Source organism: Herpailurus yagouaroundi, unplaced genomic scaffold (assembly GCF_014898765.1).
Source record: "Herpailurus yagouaroundi ecotype Mexico unplaced genomic scaffold, PumYag 197, whole genome shotgun sequence".
NCBI classification, from domain to species: Eukaryota; Metazoa; Chordata; class Mammalia; order Carnivora; family Felidae; genus Herpailurus; species Herpailurus yagouaroundi.
The window spans coordinates 25,142,991-25,163,806 of NW_024412428.1; the positions used below are offsets into that span (position 1 = coordinate 25,142,991).

At 38.8% G+C, this 20,816-nt stretch overlaps 1 protein-coding gene across 1 annotated transcript in view; it reads right to left on the reverse strand.

The window, feature by feature from the left end:
* Positions 1–20,816, reverse strand: part of GTF2F2 (general transcription factor IIF subunit 2) — a 157,959-nt gene that overhangs the window by 53,697 nt on the left and 83,446 nt on the right. The window contains exon 5 of the mRNA XM_040448488.1: positions 18,134–18,215. Coding sequence (XP_040304422.1) covers positions 18,134–18,215 — 82 coding nt within the window. The remainder of the gene's footprint in view (positions 1–18,133; positions 18,216–20,816) is intronic.

Consider the following 20,816-nt stretch of genomic DNA (forward strand, 5'->3'; position numbering starts at 1 on the left):
TTTCTTTCTTTCTTTCTTTCTTTCTTTCTTTCTTTCTTTCTTTCTTTTCTATTTATTTATTTTACATCCAAGTTTGTTAGCATATAGTGCAATAATGATTTCTGGAATAGAATCCAGTGATTCATCCCCTACATATAACACCCAGTGCTCATCCCAACAAGTGTTCTCCTTAATGCTCCTTGCCCATTTAGCCATCCTCCCACCCACAACACCTCCAGCAACCCTCAGTTTGTTCTCAAAAAGAGGCTCTTATATTTTGTCCCCCTCCCTGTTTTTATATTATTTTTGCTTCCCTTCCTTATGTTCATCTGTTTTGTATCTTAAATTCCACATGAGTGGAGTCATATCATATTTGTCTCTAACTTTGCTTAGCATAATACACTCTAGATCTATCCACGTTGTTGGAAATGGCAAGATTTCATTCTTTTTGATTGTTGAGTAATACTCCATTGTATGTATGTGGTGTGTGTGTGTATATACATATATATATACATATATATATACATATGTATATATATATGTATATACACACACACACAACCCACATCTTTATCCATTCAGGCTCTTTCCATACTTGGGCTATTGCCAATAGTGCTGATATAAACAATGGGGTACAAAACAGCACACCTGTAACCTTTGATTAAATACCTAGTAGTGCAATTGCTGGGTTGTAGGGTAGTTCTATTTTTATTTTTTGAGGACCCTCCATACTGTTTTCCAGAGTAGCTGCACCAATTTGCATTCCCACCAGCAATGCAAAAGGGTTCTTATTTCTCTGCATCCTCGCCCACATCTGTTGCTTGAGTTGTTAATGTTAGCCATTCTGACAGGTATGAGGTGGTATCGCATTGTGGTTTTGATTTGTATTTCCCTGGTGAGGAGCGATGTTGAGCATCTTTTCATGTGTCTGTTAGCCATCTGGATGTCTTCTTTGGAAAAAAGTCTATTAGTGTCTTTTGCCCATTTCTTCACTGGATTGTTTTTTGGGTGTTGAGTTGAAAGTTCTTTATAGATTTTGGATACTAACTCTTTATCTGATATATCACTTGCAAATATCTTCTCCCATTCTGTTGATTGCCTTTTAGTTTTGCTGATTGTTTCCTTCACCATGCAGAAGCTTTTTATCTTGATGAGGTCCCAAGAGTTCATTTTTGCTTTTGTTTCCCTTGCCTCTGGAGACATGTTGAATAAGAAGTTGCTGTGGCTGAGGTCAAAGAGGTTTTTGCCTGCTTTCTCCTCAAGGATTTTGATGGCTTCCTGTCTTACGTTTAGGTCTTTCATCCATTTTGAGTTTATTTTTGTATGGTATAAGAAAGTGGTCCAGGTTCAATCTTCTGCATGTTGCTGTCCAGTTTTCCCAATACCAGTTGCTGAAGAGACTGTCCTTTATTCTCCACTAGATACTTTTCCTGCTTTGTCAAAAATTATCTGGTCATACGTTTGTGGGTCCATTTCTGGGTTCTCTATTCTGTTCCATTGATCTAAGTGTCTGTTTTTGTGCGAGTACCATACTGTCTTGATGATTACAGCTTTGTAATACATCCTAAAAGTCTGGAATTGTGATGCCTCCAGCTTTGGCTTTCTTTTTCAGGATTGCTTTGGCTATTCAGGTCTCTTGCTGGTTCCATACAAATTTTAGGATTGTTTGTTCGAACTCTGTGAAGAATGCTGGTGTTATTTTGATAGGGATTGCACTGAATATGTAGACTGCTTGGGTAGTAACAACATTTTAATATTTGTTCTTCCAATCCAGAAGCATGGAATATTTTTCCATTTTTTTTGTGTCTTCTTCAACTTCTTGCATAAGCTTTCTATAGTTTTCAGTGTATAGATTTTTCACCTCTTTGGTTAGGTTTATTCCTAGGTATTTTTCTAATTTTTATTTTTTTACTGTTTATTTATTTGAGACAGAGAGAGACAGAGCGTGAGCAGGGGAGGGGCAGAGAGAGAGAGATGGAGACACAGAATCCCAAGCAGGCTCCAGGCTCTGAGCTGTCAGCACAGAGCCTGACACAGGACCCGAACTCATGAACCATGAGGTCATGACCTGAGCTGAAGTCAGACGCCCTACTGACTGAGCCACCCAGGCGCCCTATTCCCAGGTATTTTTTAACTTCAGTTTCAGTGAGCAATAGCATCTGTAAGTCTTTGTCCAAGTACAATACATGTAAGTATGTGTCACACCAAAAATGTGCCATTTTAAAGAGAAAATAACTTGATATTTTAAATTAACTTTGGAATGTTTGTAAATTAAACATAAGTAATTCAATTTTATGAGAATTCAACAAATAAAAGATTGAACTTTAACAAAGGAAAAATAAACCCATTACTCTTCAGATAAATCTCCAAAATGTAAGAGGCTCAAAGAATTATAAAAAAACATTAATTCATGAAACATTTATTGGATCATTATCAAATGACAGGCACCATGCTAGGTGATAAGTCAATACGAGAAAGATAGTGCCACACAGTAGTAAGTGCTAAAAATACGATAAAACTGAGTAATGGCATGACAAGCAACTAGGCCGTGGTGGTGGGGAAGATGGCTACGTTATTTGATTCACGAGTGGTCAGGAGAGGCCTGTCTGAAAAGGTGGCATATGGCCTGAGGACTGCCTGATGGAAAGGAGGCTGACTAAGACCTCCTGAAAGACTCGTGCTTACACTGAAAGATCGGACTTGTTCTTGTTCTGAGGGACAAAGAAGGGGCCATTTTGGCTGTCGCCTAGTGCATGAGAACAGGAGTGTGGTGGGAGAGAAGATGAGGAAGCTTCAGGGTCAGAGCACATAAAGCTCAGAAGGTAGGTCATACAGGATCTGTACATTCTAAGTACAGGAGTGGTATGACGTCATCCAGGCTAATGACCGCTATGTGAAGAATGGCCCACAGGGGTTAGCAGGCGGCCACCAGTTACTACTAGGCGGTTGTAGTAGTAGCTGCAGGGGCAGGAGCTCTCTCCAGTGCACTGGTCCTGCACTCAGAAGGGTCTTACACTTGATTTAATGCAATGCTGTCACTGTTTTGAAATTCTTCATTTATCAATAAGGGGCTGTAGAATTTTGTTTTGCAACAGGCCCTACGAATTATGTGGTTGGTCTTAAATATAGGTGACTAAATAATACAGACAGCTTAGACCTGTAGAGTGGCAGGAGTGATAAGTAGGGCAGCATCTATAGTGTTGGTACAGCTGACAGAACCTGAAGATGGTTTGGATGTATCTTGTCAAGAAAAGAGGAATCACGGAAAACTCCTAGGTTGTTTTTGTTTTGCCTGAGTGAGTGAAAATGGGGAAGACTGGAGGAAGAACTGCATTAAGGTGGGAAGGCGGTAACAACCAAGAATTCAATTTTAGGAATGTGAAGTTAAGAGGCCTTTCAGACATCCAAAGGGAGCTTTCAAGCGAACTGTTGTAAATATGTGGGTATGAAAGCCCAAAAAGAGGTTTTGAGCTGGAGATACAAATTCCAGAGTCGTTGTGTATATATTCTTAACATGGATGGGATCACTTTGCAACATAGGAGGGATAGAGTTCAAGACATAAGCAGAAGCTACAGAGACTATGAGGGCCAGAGGAAAATTAGAGAGGGTCACAGTAACCAAGGAAAGAGAATGTGCTATGGACAGAGCCCTGAAGGATACCTAATAACCTCCTTCAGAGTGAAATATGCTCAATCTGTGACACACTGGTTCATCTACCTGTTCAACCCAACACTGCAATACACTATAATCAGCCCTTTGTCTACTCAACCTACCAGGATGATCTACTATGTTTCCTCAAGCACTCCTATTGAGGTACCCCAGATTGTGATGTGCCCGTTCCTCCTAGAATCTCCCCCTCCCACTCTTTATCTATTCAAAGCCCATGATTCTTTTCCCTGACTTCACCAAATCAGCATCTTCAGAAACTCAGTATTTAATACCTGTGTCAACCTCCTATGTTGCATATAATAATATACTACCCTAAATTATTATTTAATACATGTCTATGATCCATTTCCCAAAACAGATAAGCTCTAGTTCACTTTTAATGTTATATTGTGTAGTATACATCAGATGCTTAATATACATCTGTTGAACAAATGAGTAATAAATAACACCTTGAAGCTATGAAATATGGGGAAGTAACAGAAGTAGATAAATCAACCTGGCATGTAACAGTTTAAAAAGAAATGACTCATTATGATCTAAGTCCTGGGCAGCCTGCGAGACAAAAGGCTAAGTCTCATACCTTTCATCCCTTCTTCATTCAACAAGTATTTATTGCGCACCTACTAGGTGCCAGGCACCGTTCCAGTTATTAGAGATACACCATCCAATAAAGTAGACAAAAGGTCCTGCCCTCACGGAGCGACATTTTAGTGGAAATACCATTCGCTGGCATGTTATGTTTTGCATTAGCTTATTAAGCCCGCACTTTCCTCTCCTGTTTTCCCTACATGCCTACTATTTTTCAGTTTGAGAAGTTTTTGCCTGAACATTAGTAGTAGTAGTAGTAGTAATTCCATGCTTTCAGTTTTTCTCGAATATATAACACATTATAAGAAAAGGGTTTTACACATTCGTAGGCCTTCAATGTTGTAAAAAAAATCAGTACATGGTATGTGACAACTGTCATATTAAGATATATTATAGAGAAGCACATCTTCAAAACAGCGTAACTACTAAGTGCATCAAAACTACCCAAAGCATTAAAGATTTCACATAAACTTCACAGAAGTAAAATAATAATCTTCACAGACATGTAAAATTATTTAATATTCTATCTCTCCCCTACAGATATATGGAGCTTTGAAATTCAATTAAGTTATGCTATCAAAGTTCATTTTCAAGTCGCAGGATCTGAAATTAGATAAGCATTCTAAAATGAAACAATGAAGCAGTTACATAGCTTGTATAAATCCTATAAATGTTATCCTACTATTTATTTTATAATGTAACAGACCCACAATACTAACAGTATTAGTGTAAATCATAAGGCATTAGGGTGAAGATCATCCTATACAAGAGAGAAGAAAAAGAGAACAAACTCCCTTCCCTTTTCCTTTTTTTTTTTTTTTTTTAATTTTTTTTCAACGTTTATTTATTTTTGGGACAGAGAGAGACAGAGCATGAACGGGGGAGGGGCAGAGAGAGGGAGACACAGAATCGGAAACAGGCTCCAGGCTCCGAGCCATCAGCCCAGAGCCCGACGCGGGGCTCGAACTCACGGACCGCGAGATCGTGACCTGGCTGAAGTCGGACGCTAAACCGACTGCGCCACCCAGGCGCCCCCCCCCCTTTTCCTACTGATAAGCCAAGCAACCTTCTGAAAACACTACGGCTAGAAGAGGTATCCTGTCATCTAATGCACTAGAATCAACAGAATGTGGGTTCAAATTTCAGTTTTGCCATTTACAAAATTGAGCCTGGGCAAATCACTTAACTACAACTCAATTTTTTCATTTGTGAAAATGGAAACAAGATTTTTTAAAAACGTAACTAAAATGAACGTTTCATATAATATGAAGCCATTTAAGAGTACATGACCTACCATGTGGGCTAAGCTAAGCTGTCTGGCCTGCAAATCAATTCTCCTAGGCAGACTTTAAATGTTTTTTTAAACATTATCTTCTCTTTCTCAACTGATCTAGGATTCTTGCTTAAAATTCAAGTTTTGTTTACAATCTATCTGATGGCAAGTTCATTAGAGTCTCAAGCAAGAGGGATAGTCTGTAAGATGTTTATGAGTAAGGTCTTCTTGTACTTAACACCTGATCATTCCAAAGTCTACATCAGTCCCTCCTAGTAGTAAGTTAGAGACTATTGATTATCATCGTTACTGCTGATTCAACGTACTAAATGTAAATGGGACCCTTGTTCCCTAATAAAGGAACATATGATCTTTCCTTAAGTACTTCAGGAAATCACAGCCTAAGGGTCAAAAATTTCAGTGCCTACAAGGACCAGACAAGCAACTCACACTTTAAGCCAATTGGTAAGTAAACAGGACACGTGGGCCTGCAGCAAACCAGACAGAGTGCGGCGCATCCCCAGGTTTGCTCAGTTCGCAGCGCACTGTAGGGTCCCACTGAAGGGGCACATTCAAAGAAACAGCAAAGATTTGTATGATTATTGTGACTTCTGGCAGATGACAATAACGTCATTTAACAAAATATGTAAACTGCCATAATTTTCTGACCAATAAAATAAAAACACTTAACGAAGGATCACCTTTTACAAATTTGTACAAAGACACTATATGGACTAGTGATGGTCCTGATCCTGCATAAGGCAACTTGGCCATTTCTGTGGCTCACATTCAGCAGTAAGTTTTAAACTCTCAGAAGATACCTCCAACAAATGCAGGCAGGCCAGATCTACCCACTCGGCCCAGGAAGCAGAGATGGTTGTCCTGGTGACAAGTCTCACCACAAACAAAAAGGACTACTCAATAATTGTGTTTAGGGCCAACCTATTCAGTGTAATTTCAATGACTTTCCCTCCTCTCCCATTAAAAAAAAAAAAAAAAATCTGCCTACTCAAATACCTTGAACAGGTAATCTAATGGCTATTATTTCACATGTGGTAATAAATGGTCTAAAATCAAATACCCACTTTGACTCATACCTATTCATTCTCAGAGTGTATTCAGAATTGAGAGAACAGAAAAGATCAGAACATGATAAAAAGTAGATGCCTAAAGGTAGACATTACTAAGGGGGAAAGGAGTGAAAAAAGGAGATGCCTGGATAATAAAGATAAACTTTCCATACTTCACAGTTTTACCTAAGGTTAGCCCTGTTGATTTTCAACTGCGAGTGAACAAAGAGAAATTGTATACTGAAGTATTTTTATCCTACAAAGCTGTGAGGCTTTGTAGAAACACCACCACATGCCAGTACGGCTTCTTTGGACTTCTAGTTTAAATTTAGACACAGCTAAGTGCATTGTTAAAGGTGTATTAATCCTGAAGAGATTCATTAATCATACTAGAACTATAAATCCTTAACTTCAAAACGCTGGGTTTTGGTCAATTATGAGAATTTGCTGAACATACAGCTGTTAGCACAAAGATGAACTAGATCTATTCCCTGACCTCAAGAAGCTCACTATCGATCTAGTAGAGATAAACAAAAGTAAAAAAAAAAAAAACTAAAAAGAAAAATGTGATTAGCAGTTTATCAGAAAAAGTGTAGCAGGAGCTTGGTGATGATGGTGATTATCCTGTGTGGAGAAAAATAGCTGGCGACATTTCACATTTGAAGCGAATCTTAAAGAATTAACAGGGATTCTGGCAAGCAGAAACCCAAGAACAGAGCACAGCAAGCAGAGGGCTATGACATGACACACCTGGGAAGAGTGAAAGTGACCGGTCTTGATACAGTGCACACTTGAGTCGGAATTGGCAGTATAATAAGAAGGGGCTGGAACCCCAAGGGAGACCAAGAGAAAGGGCAGAGGAGGTGTGAAACTCCAAAGACGAGAGCCGCTTAGGGTGAGACAGTTCCCAGGTACTCAAAAAGTTCCTCTCCTATTCCTATCTTACAGTAAAAATATCAGAGAACTCCAAAGAAGGAAATCATAATGAAAACTTGGTTGATAATTATGCCAGTGCTCCAGTGAGGAGCCCAACACCGGGCTTGAAGTCACGACCCTGAGATCAAGACCTGAGCTGAGATCAAGAGTCAGACACTTAACTGACGGAGCCACCCAGGCGCCCCACTTTCATTCTTTATATATATATTCCCAATAGCTTTTTACAATCCTTTAGAAACCATTCTTTCATCAAAATACCAAATCTTCAGGTGTAGTCTATAGCTCAAGAGCTATGGAGGACAGCTTGCTATGGCTCTTCAGAGGAAATGGTGGCATCCTCACCATCAATGTCCCTAAGATTTTTTTTTTTTTTGAAAAAAGGATTGTTGGGGTGCCTGGGTGGCTCAATCAGTTAAGCATCTAGCTCTGGATTTTCAGCTAAGATCATGATCTTATGGTTTGTGAATGTGAGCCCTGAGACAGGCTCTGGACTGACAGCACAGAGCCTGCTTGGGACTTGAGCTCTTCTCTCTCTCTCTCTCAAAATAGATAAATAAATCTATAAAAAAAATAATAAAAGACAATTCTTATCATGGACTAAGATGTCTTCCTTGCACCAAATAGCATTCCCTATGAGGGGCTGTTTTAGTCTTTTTAAAAATTCTAAGTAAAACACCTTGCCTGGTTTCTTACGGTAGTTTTATCCCACTGATATTTTTGTATTTTTACTACACTACTTATAATACATTTAAAAATTGTATTTTAATGATGACACCAGTTCCTTATACATCAGCTCCTTCACTTAAAGTGATAACTAAAAAGGAGCAGTACAGGGGAAAGGATGTGAGAACAACAGCATGCTTAAGGCAAAGAAGGCCAGCTGCCTTCTTGGATTAGCTCTTCAGAAGGACTTCCTGTTCCCTGGCACTTAAAAAATATCTTTGATTAAAAAAGATTTATAGTTCCACATTTTAAAAATCCTACATTTGGGTACCTTAGGAGAGTCTTTAGCCCAAGCATCACTGCAGGAGAGGAGGACAGGACTGTTTCCAAAGAAACCTTGGGAAAATGTCAGGATTATTACCCCTCACGCTGTTCACGAAGATTCTGAATATCCAGATTTATAAACTAAAAACCCATGGGTTTCTAATATACACATGTAATTTATGGTGGCCACATTAAGGACTCCCTGAGGACAGAGAAAAAAGTAGATGAAAAGACTATGAAGAGAGAGTTAACGCAGTTCCCTGTGTCTGAATCTGGTTAATATCTAGATAGTTCTAAACTACCACTTTAGGATTATTTTGAAAAGAGATTATCATGGACTCTATAACAAAATCTTCAGATTCTTTCTCTCAGCAACAGTTCTCTTTCTGCTCTACTTCTAATTTACGCTTGATTGAAGTAACTGATCTACCTCAAGGTAGGGATTCAAAAAGAATCCTTGTTGCAAGTCTCTTACCATGAGAACTAAGACAGACTGGATAGGGTTGGAAGTATCTCCAGCAGAGTTTTAGGGCAAGAGTTCTTACTCAGGTAATTATTGTCAGTGTAAGAGTTAATACTTACCAAGTACCTACTCTGTGGCAGACACCTCACATACTATATAATTCTGTCTTTATCATAACGGATAAATGCCACTATTCCATTTTACAGATGAAGAAACAAAGGCACAGAAAGGTCACATAGCCAGTAAACGGCGAAGCCAGTTTTTAAACCCAGGCTGTCTGACTCTAGAGTCCAACCTCTTAACTACCTGACCCTACTATTATCTTCATAGATACAGATTTGCTTTCTAATAAAACTCTTGATCCTCTTTAGAGGATAAAATGGTCATTCCTCAAAGGAAGCAATCAAGCATGAGAATGTCTTTGGCAAATGTTTCCGGTCCCTAAGATGCTTTCTGATAAAAATGGTTTGACTGTGGACCCCGTGATTGTCTCCCTAGCATCCACTTTACCCCCTCCCTACTGAGGCGCATGTTTTAGATGGAACTGACCCCACCACCTACACATTTCCACAGGTGGTTCCCGACTGTTAATCCACATATTCCATCTTCACCGTTGCATTTATTGATTCAGGGATAGACTCAGAACCCACGCTGGCCCAAAGAAGGAAGTGAAGGGTCTATCTGTTTAACCATTGGTTAAAGACAAGGTCACTTAACTCTTGGGGCTTCATATGAATAAAGAGGCAGATAATCCTGGCAGCTGCAGGTGGCCATCTTGCTACCAGGAGAACCAGCCTGAAGACAGTCAAGCTGAAGAAAGACCCAAGAAAATTAGAAGGACAGCTCAAGCACTGATGATGTGGAGAACTTCTAGATAAAGCATGGCTAAAGCCTACAATACCACTGTGTTTTATTTATGTGAGTCAATGAGTTTCTTTGATTTTTAAGCCAGTCTGCCCTGGGTTTTCTGATACCAGCAAATGAAAGTTATCGTAACAGATATAAATATATTAATCATTAACCTCAACGTTCACCAAAAATTGTGTTTCAAATGAGACTATCATAAAGCTAAAATCTAATACTACGTTTCCCTGGACATAAAGTTATCTTTATAGAATTCTGAGCTGCTGTTATGACTTCAAATTTTATTGAGGATTAATAGAAAAATGATTACTGATTTTGCTGTTTTAATAAACTTCATATAAAAATTTACATGGAGACATTAACCCAGCACTATGGTATGCCCAACTTGCTGTGGCTACTGAGGAGCGCACAGGGTTTACATTCAGTCATAGCAGTTTTACCTAGTCTAGGACATGTGGTACTGTATACATTTCCTAACTGCTGGAACTTTCATTATTTGACTCTTACCTTTTAGTTCTCATTTTAAAAGGTTAGCATTTCAGTGTATCTGGGCTATTCATAATAAGGGTGACCTTATATCCCAATTTTATCTGGCAGTTTACACTCCTATGTCCCAGTGTGGCATCTTCTCTGGTTAGTGCCTGCTTTCATTCTCAAAAGTATCCTGTTTTGAATGATAAATGATGTGATAATCCTATTTATAATTCACCTTGTATTTCTTTTTTAAATATAAAGGGACACAGCTATAAGATAATCATCCTAATATGTAAGAAAAACCACTTACAAAGTAATTATTCTTTATGAAATTTATCTATGGAGAAGAGTCAAAATTACAAGTACTAAATATATCCACATACTAGTTTAAATGAAAAGAAAAGAAAATGCTTCGGTGTTATTATTGCATTGAGCAAAAATTTTATTTGCAGAAACTTCTTCAGGCATGAATCTAGTTCACCCGTATGAATCACATCACCCACAAATTACATAAAGGTTTACTGAGTGAGGGGGTACTTTTCTTCCTCCCTTATAGTAAGACATTCTAAGACATCTTTTATCATAATATGAGACATCAGGAATCTAGGCAGCTACAGCCTGGTAACCTCTCCCCAGGAAAGAAAGAGAATCACAACTTGCTTTCTACTATCTGGTGTCTTAGCACAGAAAAAAAGACTCTGATTTTTCTCTTTTCCACCTCTCCACAGCCAATGTTCTGTTCCCAAAGAGAAAGGCTTTTCTTAGGTTTTTGAAGAAAGCCCACAAACACTGAAAGAATTAAAAATAAAAACTTTTGAGACAACTATTTTTAGATGAATTGGTGACATAAACATGCACAAGTTAAAAAGCCACATATTTTCCTATTACTATGACTTTCCTACAAGAAAACACCCACTAGGGTGACTGCCTTATCTTTATGTCTCCATTATATTTTAAAAAGTACAACATGAATTATAAGCAGGGTGAATGTATTAATTTATCATTTGATTATTTTAAAAGCCTCAAGGGGTGCCTGCCTGGCTCAGTCAGTGAAGCATGTAACTCTTGACTTTGGGGTCATGAGTTCAAGTTCCACATTGGGCACAGAGATTAGTTTGTTTGTTTTTTTTTTAATTTTTTTTTTCAACGTTTATTTATTTTTAGGACAGAGAGAGACAGAGCATGAACGGGGGAGGGGCAGAGAGAGAGGGAGACACAGAATCGGAAACAGGCTCCAGGCTCTGAGCCATGAGCCCAGAGCCCGACGCGGGGCTCGAACTCACGGACCGCGAGATCGTGACCTGGCTGAAGTCGGACGCTTAACCGACTGCGCCACCCAGGCACCCCGAGATTAGTTTTTTTAAAAAGCCTCACGATCATTAAAGTTATACTTAATAAAACACAATTTAAGTTAAATTAGTAAACCAAATGTGAACTGATATCAAATATATTCACATTTACTAATTCAAAATAAACTTCCTCCTAATAAAATATCACTTAGATCCATCCAAATTTATGTCAGATAAACAGAAAGTAATAGAAGCAGTGGAATTCTTTTTCCCTTTTGTGTTTTCTTGGTGGCTAAATGGATGCTCGCAGAATTTTATATTATGTGATGGGACTGGACAAAAGAAAATTACAGCATAGGATGAATTTTTCTTCCTTGGCTTGAATTTTATTGACTGGAGGGGTTCCCATATTCCTTGGGTTTACTGCAATACTTATTTCCACCATGGGGTGCCTGAGTAGGTCAGTCAGTTGAGCATCTGGCTCTTGATTTTGGCTTAGATCATAAGCTCAGTTTGTGAGATCAAGCCCCACGTCGGGCTGTGCACTGACAGTGCAGAGCTTGCTTGGGATGCTCTCTCTCTCACACAATATTTATAGTAAAAATATTTATCTCACCTTTATCTAAATGAATTGCAAGCATCTTACAAACTGACAGAATCTTACTTACATGTGATTAATATGGCAATTGTAATTCTCATCACATGTAGCTAATTATCGACTAAAATTTAATTTTATTACTAAAACTAAATTCCCACTAAAGTAGCACTGATCATTCTTAAAGAGTATTATATGTAAATATAAAATATACTTTGTAATATATCTATTTATGTTACTAAAAGCGTAGTTCAGCCACTATTTGCAAATATAATACAGTAAAAACGCATGGTTAAAGAAAAAACCTCACTGACTTAAGGAAAGGTCTTCTTCGATAAAAAGGCTTTCTCTTCCAGTCCTCTGCAAATGGAAAACTATTTAATTCTTACTTTATATTTTGAAAACCTTTTGTTGTTGATGAAATGCTTCTATATTTGCTTTATCATCACTTTCCCCTTTTGAAAGGAAGATACGTATGTATGTGTGCGGGTCCACTTACACATGTGTAAATTAACTAAAAAATCAAGTCCAGGTTTCAAGTGCAGTTCTGAGTAAAAAAAAAATTAAAGCTGGATACTGTTGATTCCTAAGTTTCTGCACCTAGTTTTGCCATTCCTTTTTATTTCAACTCAACAAATACTTCTGGGTATTTAGTATTTGTAATGCACTACGCTAAGTGCTCAGAATAAAAAAAGGAAGGGAGAGAGAGACTGAGAAAGAAAGAAGATAAAACCTACAACCCCTGTTCTTATGAAGTTCATAATCTTGTAGAAGATGCAACCATGCACATTTAAACAGCAGAAAACAGAGACATTTATGGGGCACCTGGGGGGCTCAGTTGGTTAGGCGTCCAACTTCAGCTCAGGTCATGATCTCACTGTTTGTGGATTCCAGCCCCGCGTCAGGCTCTGTGCTGACAGCTCACAGCCTGGAGTCTCTTTCAGATTCTGGGTCTCCCTCTCTCTCTCTCTGCCCCTCCCCAGCTCACACTCTCTCTCAAAAATGAATAAACATTAAAAAAAAAAGAAAGAAAGAAAAAAGAACACATAGACATTCATACACACCATTAAAAAAGAATAAGTAAGTATGTGGGAATGTGGAAAAGGGTATGGCAGATCCTAACTGGAGTGGGGAATGGAAGACATGAGAAGGCTTCACTGAGTAAGTGACACCTGGGTTGGATGTAAGAGCTCAGAGGATCTTGGCAGAAGATAGATGAGACATTCTAGGTATAGGACACAGCATGTAACAAAGGCATAAAAACTTAAAAGTGCCCAGCACATCCAGGGTAACCATGTGTAGTGTGGCAGAACTAGCTGATGTCTGCCAAAAGGAAAACAGCTAAAAACAAAGCCAGATTATCCACAAACTTGAATGTCATTAAGGACCAAGCAGTCAGTAGGCCCTGAAAAACTTTGAGCATATGTGTGAAATATGATGGATAGTGTATCTTAGGTACTGGACTGCCAGGTCTGCTCTCAAACAGTTCTACTTTGATGTCACCTCCATCTAGAAATCTGCCTTTCCATTTGATCTCTACCACATTTCTTTTCTTTTCTTTTTCTAAGTGTGTGTGTGTGTGTGTGTGTGAGAGAGAGACAGAGAGAGAGAGAGAGAAACAGAGAGTAGTTTTGGGGGAAGTCAAAAGTTCTACATGGACAGAAAGAGACAATCCTAACCAGGCTCTGTGCTGTCACTGCATAGCATGACCCAGGGTTCGATCTCACAAACCGTGAGATCATGACCTGACCCGAAATCAAGAGTTGGACACTTAGCCAACTGAGCCATCCAGGCGCCCCAGCACCACCACATTCTCTGTCTCCTACTATATCATCAGTAAATAGATGTTTTAGATAATCTTGTGTGTGTGTGTGTGTGTGTGTGTGTGTGTGTGTGTGTTCCTTCAGGTTCACAAACTGTAAATTCTCTGGAGCAAGAAGAGTATCTACTGATTTTCTTTAAACTGAGCCTTACCTCAGTGATCACATTTGGCATTTGAAAATGTTGGATGGCGATAAACAAAGTACAGGTTGACCCGTGAACAGCACTAGTCTCAGGTGTACAGGTCCACTTATACATGGATACTTTACAGTACAGCACTGTAAATGTATTTTCTCTTCCTTATGATTTTCTTAACATTTTCTTTTCTATGGCTTACTTTATCATAAGAATACAGTAATAATACACAGACCATACAAAATATGTTTAATCAACTGTTTACGTTATTGGTGAGGCTGCCAGTCAATGGTCGGCTATTGGTAGTTTGGAGAAAGTCAAAAGTTCTACACAGATTTTCAACTCTGCAAAGGGTCAGCACCCCAACCCTCTCGTTGTTCAAGTGTCAACTGTACATGAGATACAACTTATGACTCGCATTACTTTCCTATTTTGATAATCTACCCATCAGTACTCTTCTTGCAGTTTAAGTACTTTCTGCTCTTTTAAGTTTTTATGTAAACTGTCAACCAGGATTTAAAGTAAAACGGACATGGGGTCTATAAAGCCTCACCCCTCCCTCTCATCAGTGTTGCCCATCCTGTGCAACACACAGGTTGGCATGGAATCAGTCTGAGGACTCGTAGCAGAAGTGCACCCAGGCCACCATCAGTCTGGTTCTAGCGAAATCTCCTGTCCCGCAACCACTTAAGTAGGAGATGAGTTCATTAAATCCTATCGACTCTACCTCCAAATATCCTCAAAACCTAGTCTTTCATCTCCCTTCCGGCTAGAACCACTTTAACATTTAGTCATTCAGATCACATCTGCCTCTAGCTTATCTCCCTGCTTTCAGTCTTATATTGTGGACAGAAAGGCTTATCCAAAACTTTGCTTTCCACGCTGCTTAGAATTCTTCAGTGCCTCCCTAATAGCCACAGCACAAAGTCCAAATTTCTTACCACAACAGAGACTCTTTAACAAATAATTTAGCAAGAACGTAAAGGTATTTAACATTTTAAACCTTATCTTCTGCCATTTATTCACTGAACGGATATTTACTACCCACTACATGTCATGAACTGTTCTAAGCACTTGGGTATACGTGTGTATAAGTGAGCAAAACAGATGATTGTGTGCTCGTGTGTGTGCACGCCCACACACCAAAGAACCAACCAGGGAAGTTTAAATCACACAAGGGCGAAGATGGCAATAAATATAAATAAATTATACAGTATATTAGGAGGTGATATGGTCTATAAGAAAATACAAGTATAGAAAGAAGTAGGCTGGTCAGGGTAGGCACTATTGGAAAAGTAGAATCTGAGAAGAGACTTGAAAGAGGCAAGGAGTGAGCCATGCTGCTATCTGCAGAAAGGACATTCCAGGCAGGAAAGAAAATCTGGTGTAAAGGCCCTAATATGGAAGTACCTAGAGTACTCATGACTGTTAGAGGAGGTCAGGGTGGGGAAAGCAGAGTGAGGGGAGTGAGGGGGAGGATCAAAGGATAGGGAGAAGTGGGAAGGAGTAGGAGGGTGATCATGCAGATCCTTGCAGATGATTCCAAGGACTCAAATTTTATTCTGAGGAATAAAGGACACACTGCAAGTGACCCAGGAGCAAAGGAATGGCATGACTTAACAGATCTGAGAACTGGTCTGACAGCTGTGCAGATCACAGCGGGGCAAGGACAGAAGCAGGAAGTCTGCTATAGGAGGCTACTGCAGTGATCCAGGTGAGAGATGACAACACATCATGGGGGTGGGGGGGAGATGGTCAGAATGCGGATGTGTAATATTTTGAAGGAACGGTCAATAAAATTTTTCTGACACTTTGGATCTGAGGTGTGAAAGAGGCCTCAAGTCTTAATGCATGCATGTCTCTCTGCTGAGGGCGTTCTTACTCCTCTCTTTTTCTACTTGGTCAAAACAATCTCAGTATTCAAGACGCGTCATGTATCGCCTATTTTATGAAACTCACATGATTATCATCTCCTGAATCACTCTGTGTCCTTAAGTCATGTAAGTAACTGAAATATGTAATGGCTGGTCTTTTAGCAAGAGTCAAAAGGCTAAACAATTTTCCTATCTTTTTTGGTCAGAAAAAAGCAGACATTTCATTAACACAACAGGTGACTTGCCTAATCGCATCATTAAAAAGGTTTAGAAACCTTTAAAGAAAATTAGAACCACAAAAAAAGATCTTGTCAGGCCGCTCAATAACCAGATTTTGCATTCTTCCATTTCAGTACTTGAAGAAGAGAAGTCTACAAAAAAGACTTGCATTGTATGATCAACTTTATAGGCTACACCCAAAGAGAGAAACACCTCTCCAAAATTACTTTGTTATGAAAGTTATTTTCTGTTATAAAAAGTCTTCATTTTGGTTGTCATCCTTTTACTTGCCCTGGGAGGCATTTAAATGAGAAGAATTATTGGACACAAAAAAAATAAGTCTTTTTGTTTCATTCCCGAGAGACACACAATAATTTAATTGAGAAGGTGGGGAAATTAAAAAGATGACATGACATTAGAGAGGATGTGGCTCAAGCAGCCACTTTAAAGCATGAGAACACTTATTTTCAGAGAGGCTGTCACTATAGCCTGAACAGTGTGCTCCCCGTTATGAGCTCTCTACAGCTATCATTGGCTGAAATAGAAGTTCCACGAGGACAGAGAGTTTTACCTGTTTTGTTCACTACCCTTTCACACAGTAAGTGCTGAATGAATGAACAAAGTTATAATTCTAAACTACATGGAGCTGAAATATATTCAACAAAAAGTATAAACCAAGGGGCTCCTGGCTGGCTCAGTTGGTAGGGCATGCGACTCTTGGTCTCAGGGTTGGGAGTTCGAGTCTCATGGGTGGCATGGAGTTTACTTAAAATAAAAAATGTTTTAGAAAGTTTAAAGCAAGTATATTCCACTTCTCAGCATTTAAAAAATTGCTCTTTGGGGCGCCTGGGTGGCGCAGTCGGTTAAGCATCCGATTTCAGCCAGGTCACGATCTCGCGGTCTGTGAGTTCAAGCCCCACGTCAGGCTCTGGGCTGATGGCTCGGAGCCTGGAGCCTGTTTCCAATTCTGTGTCTCCCTCTCTCTCTGCCCCTCCCCCGTTCATGCTCTGTCTCTCTCTGTCCCAAAAATAAAATTAAAAAAAATCGTTGAAAAAAAAAATTTTTTTAATTGCTCTTTGAAAGTCCAAATTTGGACTATCGAGAATTTGCAGTCATCTTCTAATATTAATTATAAAATGTTAACCATATACAACAGTGGGGAAGACCTTATGAAAAATCTCTAACGAGGAGTAAGTTTACAAAAAGTTCTCTGTAATCAAGAGAAAAGGATGATATTCTAGCAGCTCTACTTGCTTTATCCTGTATAGTATTTTAGACATGTTCATTATGGGAAAATTACAGCCTTTGAAAATAAACTAGAACAAATATCTTATTACATATCTTTAGAGAATCAAAATCTATAAAGATGACTAGAAAAAAGAAGCATAAAAAGTGTGATTTCAGGTTATATTAAGAGAGTAGCTTAAAACATCCCAAATAGCCCAAGTTGTGAAAGTTCTCTTACCAAAGGAACTCTTACCTGGGTTTTTTTTTTCCTTAATTGAAATATAATTGACATATAACATTATATTAGTTTCAAGTATACAACATAATGATTCAAACTTTACAGACATTATAAAATGATCACCACAATGAGCCTAGTTAACTGTTCATCATATTTACAGGTTTTCTTGTGGTGAGAACTTTTAAGATCTATTCTCTTAGCAATTTTCAAATATGCAAAATAACAATACTAACTATAGTCACCATGCTGTACATTATATCCCCAGGACTTATTTTATAACTAGAAGTTTGTTCTTAGGTTTAAAACCAAACAGCCTTTGAAGAAAACACTTTTAACATAACTGTAGTCTTCATGCAGTCAATAAGTAATCTATGTATTTCAATCCCCAAGAGGAAATATCAGGTATTATTTTAAAGTTAAAAAACACCAACCTCTTTAATCTCATGTAGTTTTCACTGGCAGCAGGTCGGCATTCAGCTCTTTGCACGACTATTCCTTCCAATGAAAGTTTATCTTGAATGGAAAGAAAAAAAATTAACAAATGTATTCAGAGATTACACGGATTATTTTTAAGATTTTACTTTGACATCCTAACCACAGTAATAATGATCAGCATCAAATATAATAATAAAAATCAATGAAACAAAAGGAATACTGGTAAGTTTATAGTACCATCATTAGAATAGAGAAAAACCTTACTCTTGGCTAGTGAAAAACTGAGCTTGTCAGGTTTACTGGGCTGCTGCAGCTGCTTGCCAATAACAACTTCTATTTATTTTTTCTAGAGAGGGTGGCTTAAATGTAAGGGCATAAAATCAAATTTAAAAAATCTGAAGGGTGTGGAGGCTATCTCATCTTTGGCAGAGAAGTAACTTCTAAAAACTCAGCTAGTCTAACCCACTAAAATCAAAGATAATAGGGGCGCCTGGGTGGCGCAGTCGGTTAAGCGTCCGACTTCAGCCAGGTCACGATCTCGCGGTCCGGGAGTTCGAGCCCCGCGTCAGGCTCTGGGCTGATGGCTCAGAGCCTGGAGCCTGTTTCCGATTCTGTGTCTCCCTCTCTCTCTGCCCCTCCCCCGTTCATGCTCTGTCTCTCTCTGTCCCAAAAATAAATAAACGTTGAAAAAAAAAAATTTAAAGTTCTTTAAAAAAAAAAAAAAAGATAATATATATTTGCATGTGTGGGTATGCACACTCATACATACATGTAGGCAAATAAAATTCTAGAATACACTATGACTAGAAAACTGTGAAAGTGAACAGATCATTGTCTAGGCTGTGCTGTGTACCAGTTCTGCCTGCCAGTTGCTCGGACTTCTATTTTCAAGCAGAATTATTAACTTGGGTGTGTCCAAATAAGAGCTTTAACTGCTATGGACATCTGTTCAAACAAAAGGGCAATTTTTCCTACCATTAGTAAGAATTCTTATGGTGACCCTGATACAAAATTTGAGAGAAACTGAAAAAGTAAACAAAAGTTAGCACTTCCAACATGACTACCAGGCACCAAACATTGCTGTGAAGTCACTTTACAGACGTTATTTTATTTGATAGCACATATATGACTGTCCCATGATGGCACTAACTTTCCTATGGTCTGAAAAGATTTATGTCTATGGTTAGGAAGTTATGGTTCAGTCTTATTTCCATGCAAATTCACCCAGGTTTTGAGAAGAAATTCAGGAAATCCTTTGGCTCATCAGCAATGTATTTATGATTCATCTCATCAGGGTGAATGACTTCATGCATTCCACTAATATGAACTAAGTGCATACTAGGTAAAGGGCACCATCTAGGCATTTGGAATCAAAGATGATTAAGATACAGTACTATTTTCTGGCACAAAAACAGACACTCAGATCAATGGAACAGAATAGACAACCCAGAAATGGACCCACAAACGTATGGCCAACTAATCTTTGACAAAGCAGGAAAGACTATCCAATGGAATTAAGACAGTCTCTTTAGCAAGTGGTGCTGGGAAAATTGGACAGCGACATGCAGAAGAATGAACCTGGACCACTTTCTTATACCACACACAAAAATGAACTCAAAATGGATGAAAGACCTAAATGTAAGACAGGAAGCCATCAAAATCCTCGAGGAGAAAGCAGGCAAAAACCTCTTTGATCTTAGCTGCAGGAACTTCTTACTCAACAAGTCTCCAGAGGCAAGGGAAACAAAAGCAAAAATGAACTACTGGGACCACATCAAGATAAAAAGATTCTGCACAGTGAAGGAAACATTCAGCAAAACTAAAGGCAACTGACAGAATGGGAGAAGATATTTGCAAATGACACATCAGATAAAGGGTTGGTATCCAAAGTCTATAAAAAACTTATCAAACTCAACACCCAAAAAACAATCCAGTGAAGAAATGGGCCAAAGAAATGGGCCCATTTTTCCAAAGACATCCAGATGGCCAACCAACACATGAAAAAACGCTCACCATCACTCACTCGTCACCAGGGAAATACAAATCAAAACCACAATGAGATACCACCTCACACCAGTCAGAATGGCTAATGTTAACAACTCAGGCAACAACAGATGTTGGCAAGGATGCAGAGAAAGAGGATCTCTTTTGCACTGCTGGCGGGAATGCAAACTGGTGCAGCCACTCTGGAAAACAGTATGGAGGTTCCTCAGTTAAAAACAGAACTACCCTAAAACCCAGCAATTGCACTACTAGGTATTTATCCAAGGGATACAGGTATGCTGCTTCAAAGGGGCACATGTATCCCAGTGTTTATAGCAGCACTATCAACAATAGCCAAAGTATGGAAAGAGCTCAAATGTCCATCGATAGATGAATGGATAAAGAAGATATGAGATATATATATACAATGGAGTATTACTTGGCGATCAAAAAAAGAATGAAATCTTGCCATCTGCAACTACGTGGATGGAACTAGAGGGTATTATGCTAAGCGAAATTAGTCAAGAGAAAGACAAATATCATATGACTTCACTCATATGAGGACTTTAAGACACAGAACAGATGAACACAAGGGAAGGGAAACAAAAATAACATTAAAAAAAAGGGAGGGGGACAAACATAACAGACTCATAAATATGGAGAACAAACAGAGGGTTACTAGAGGGGTTGTGGGAG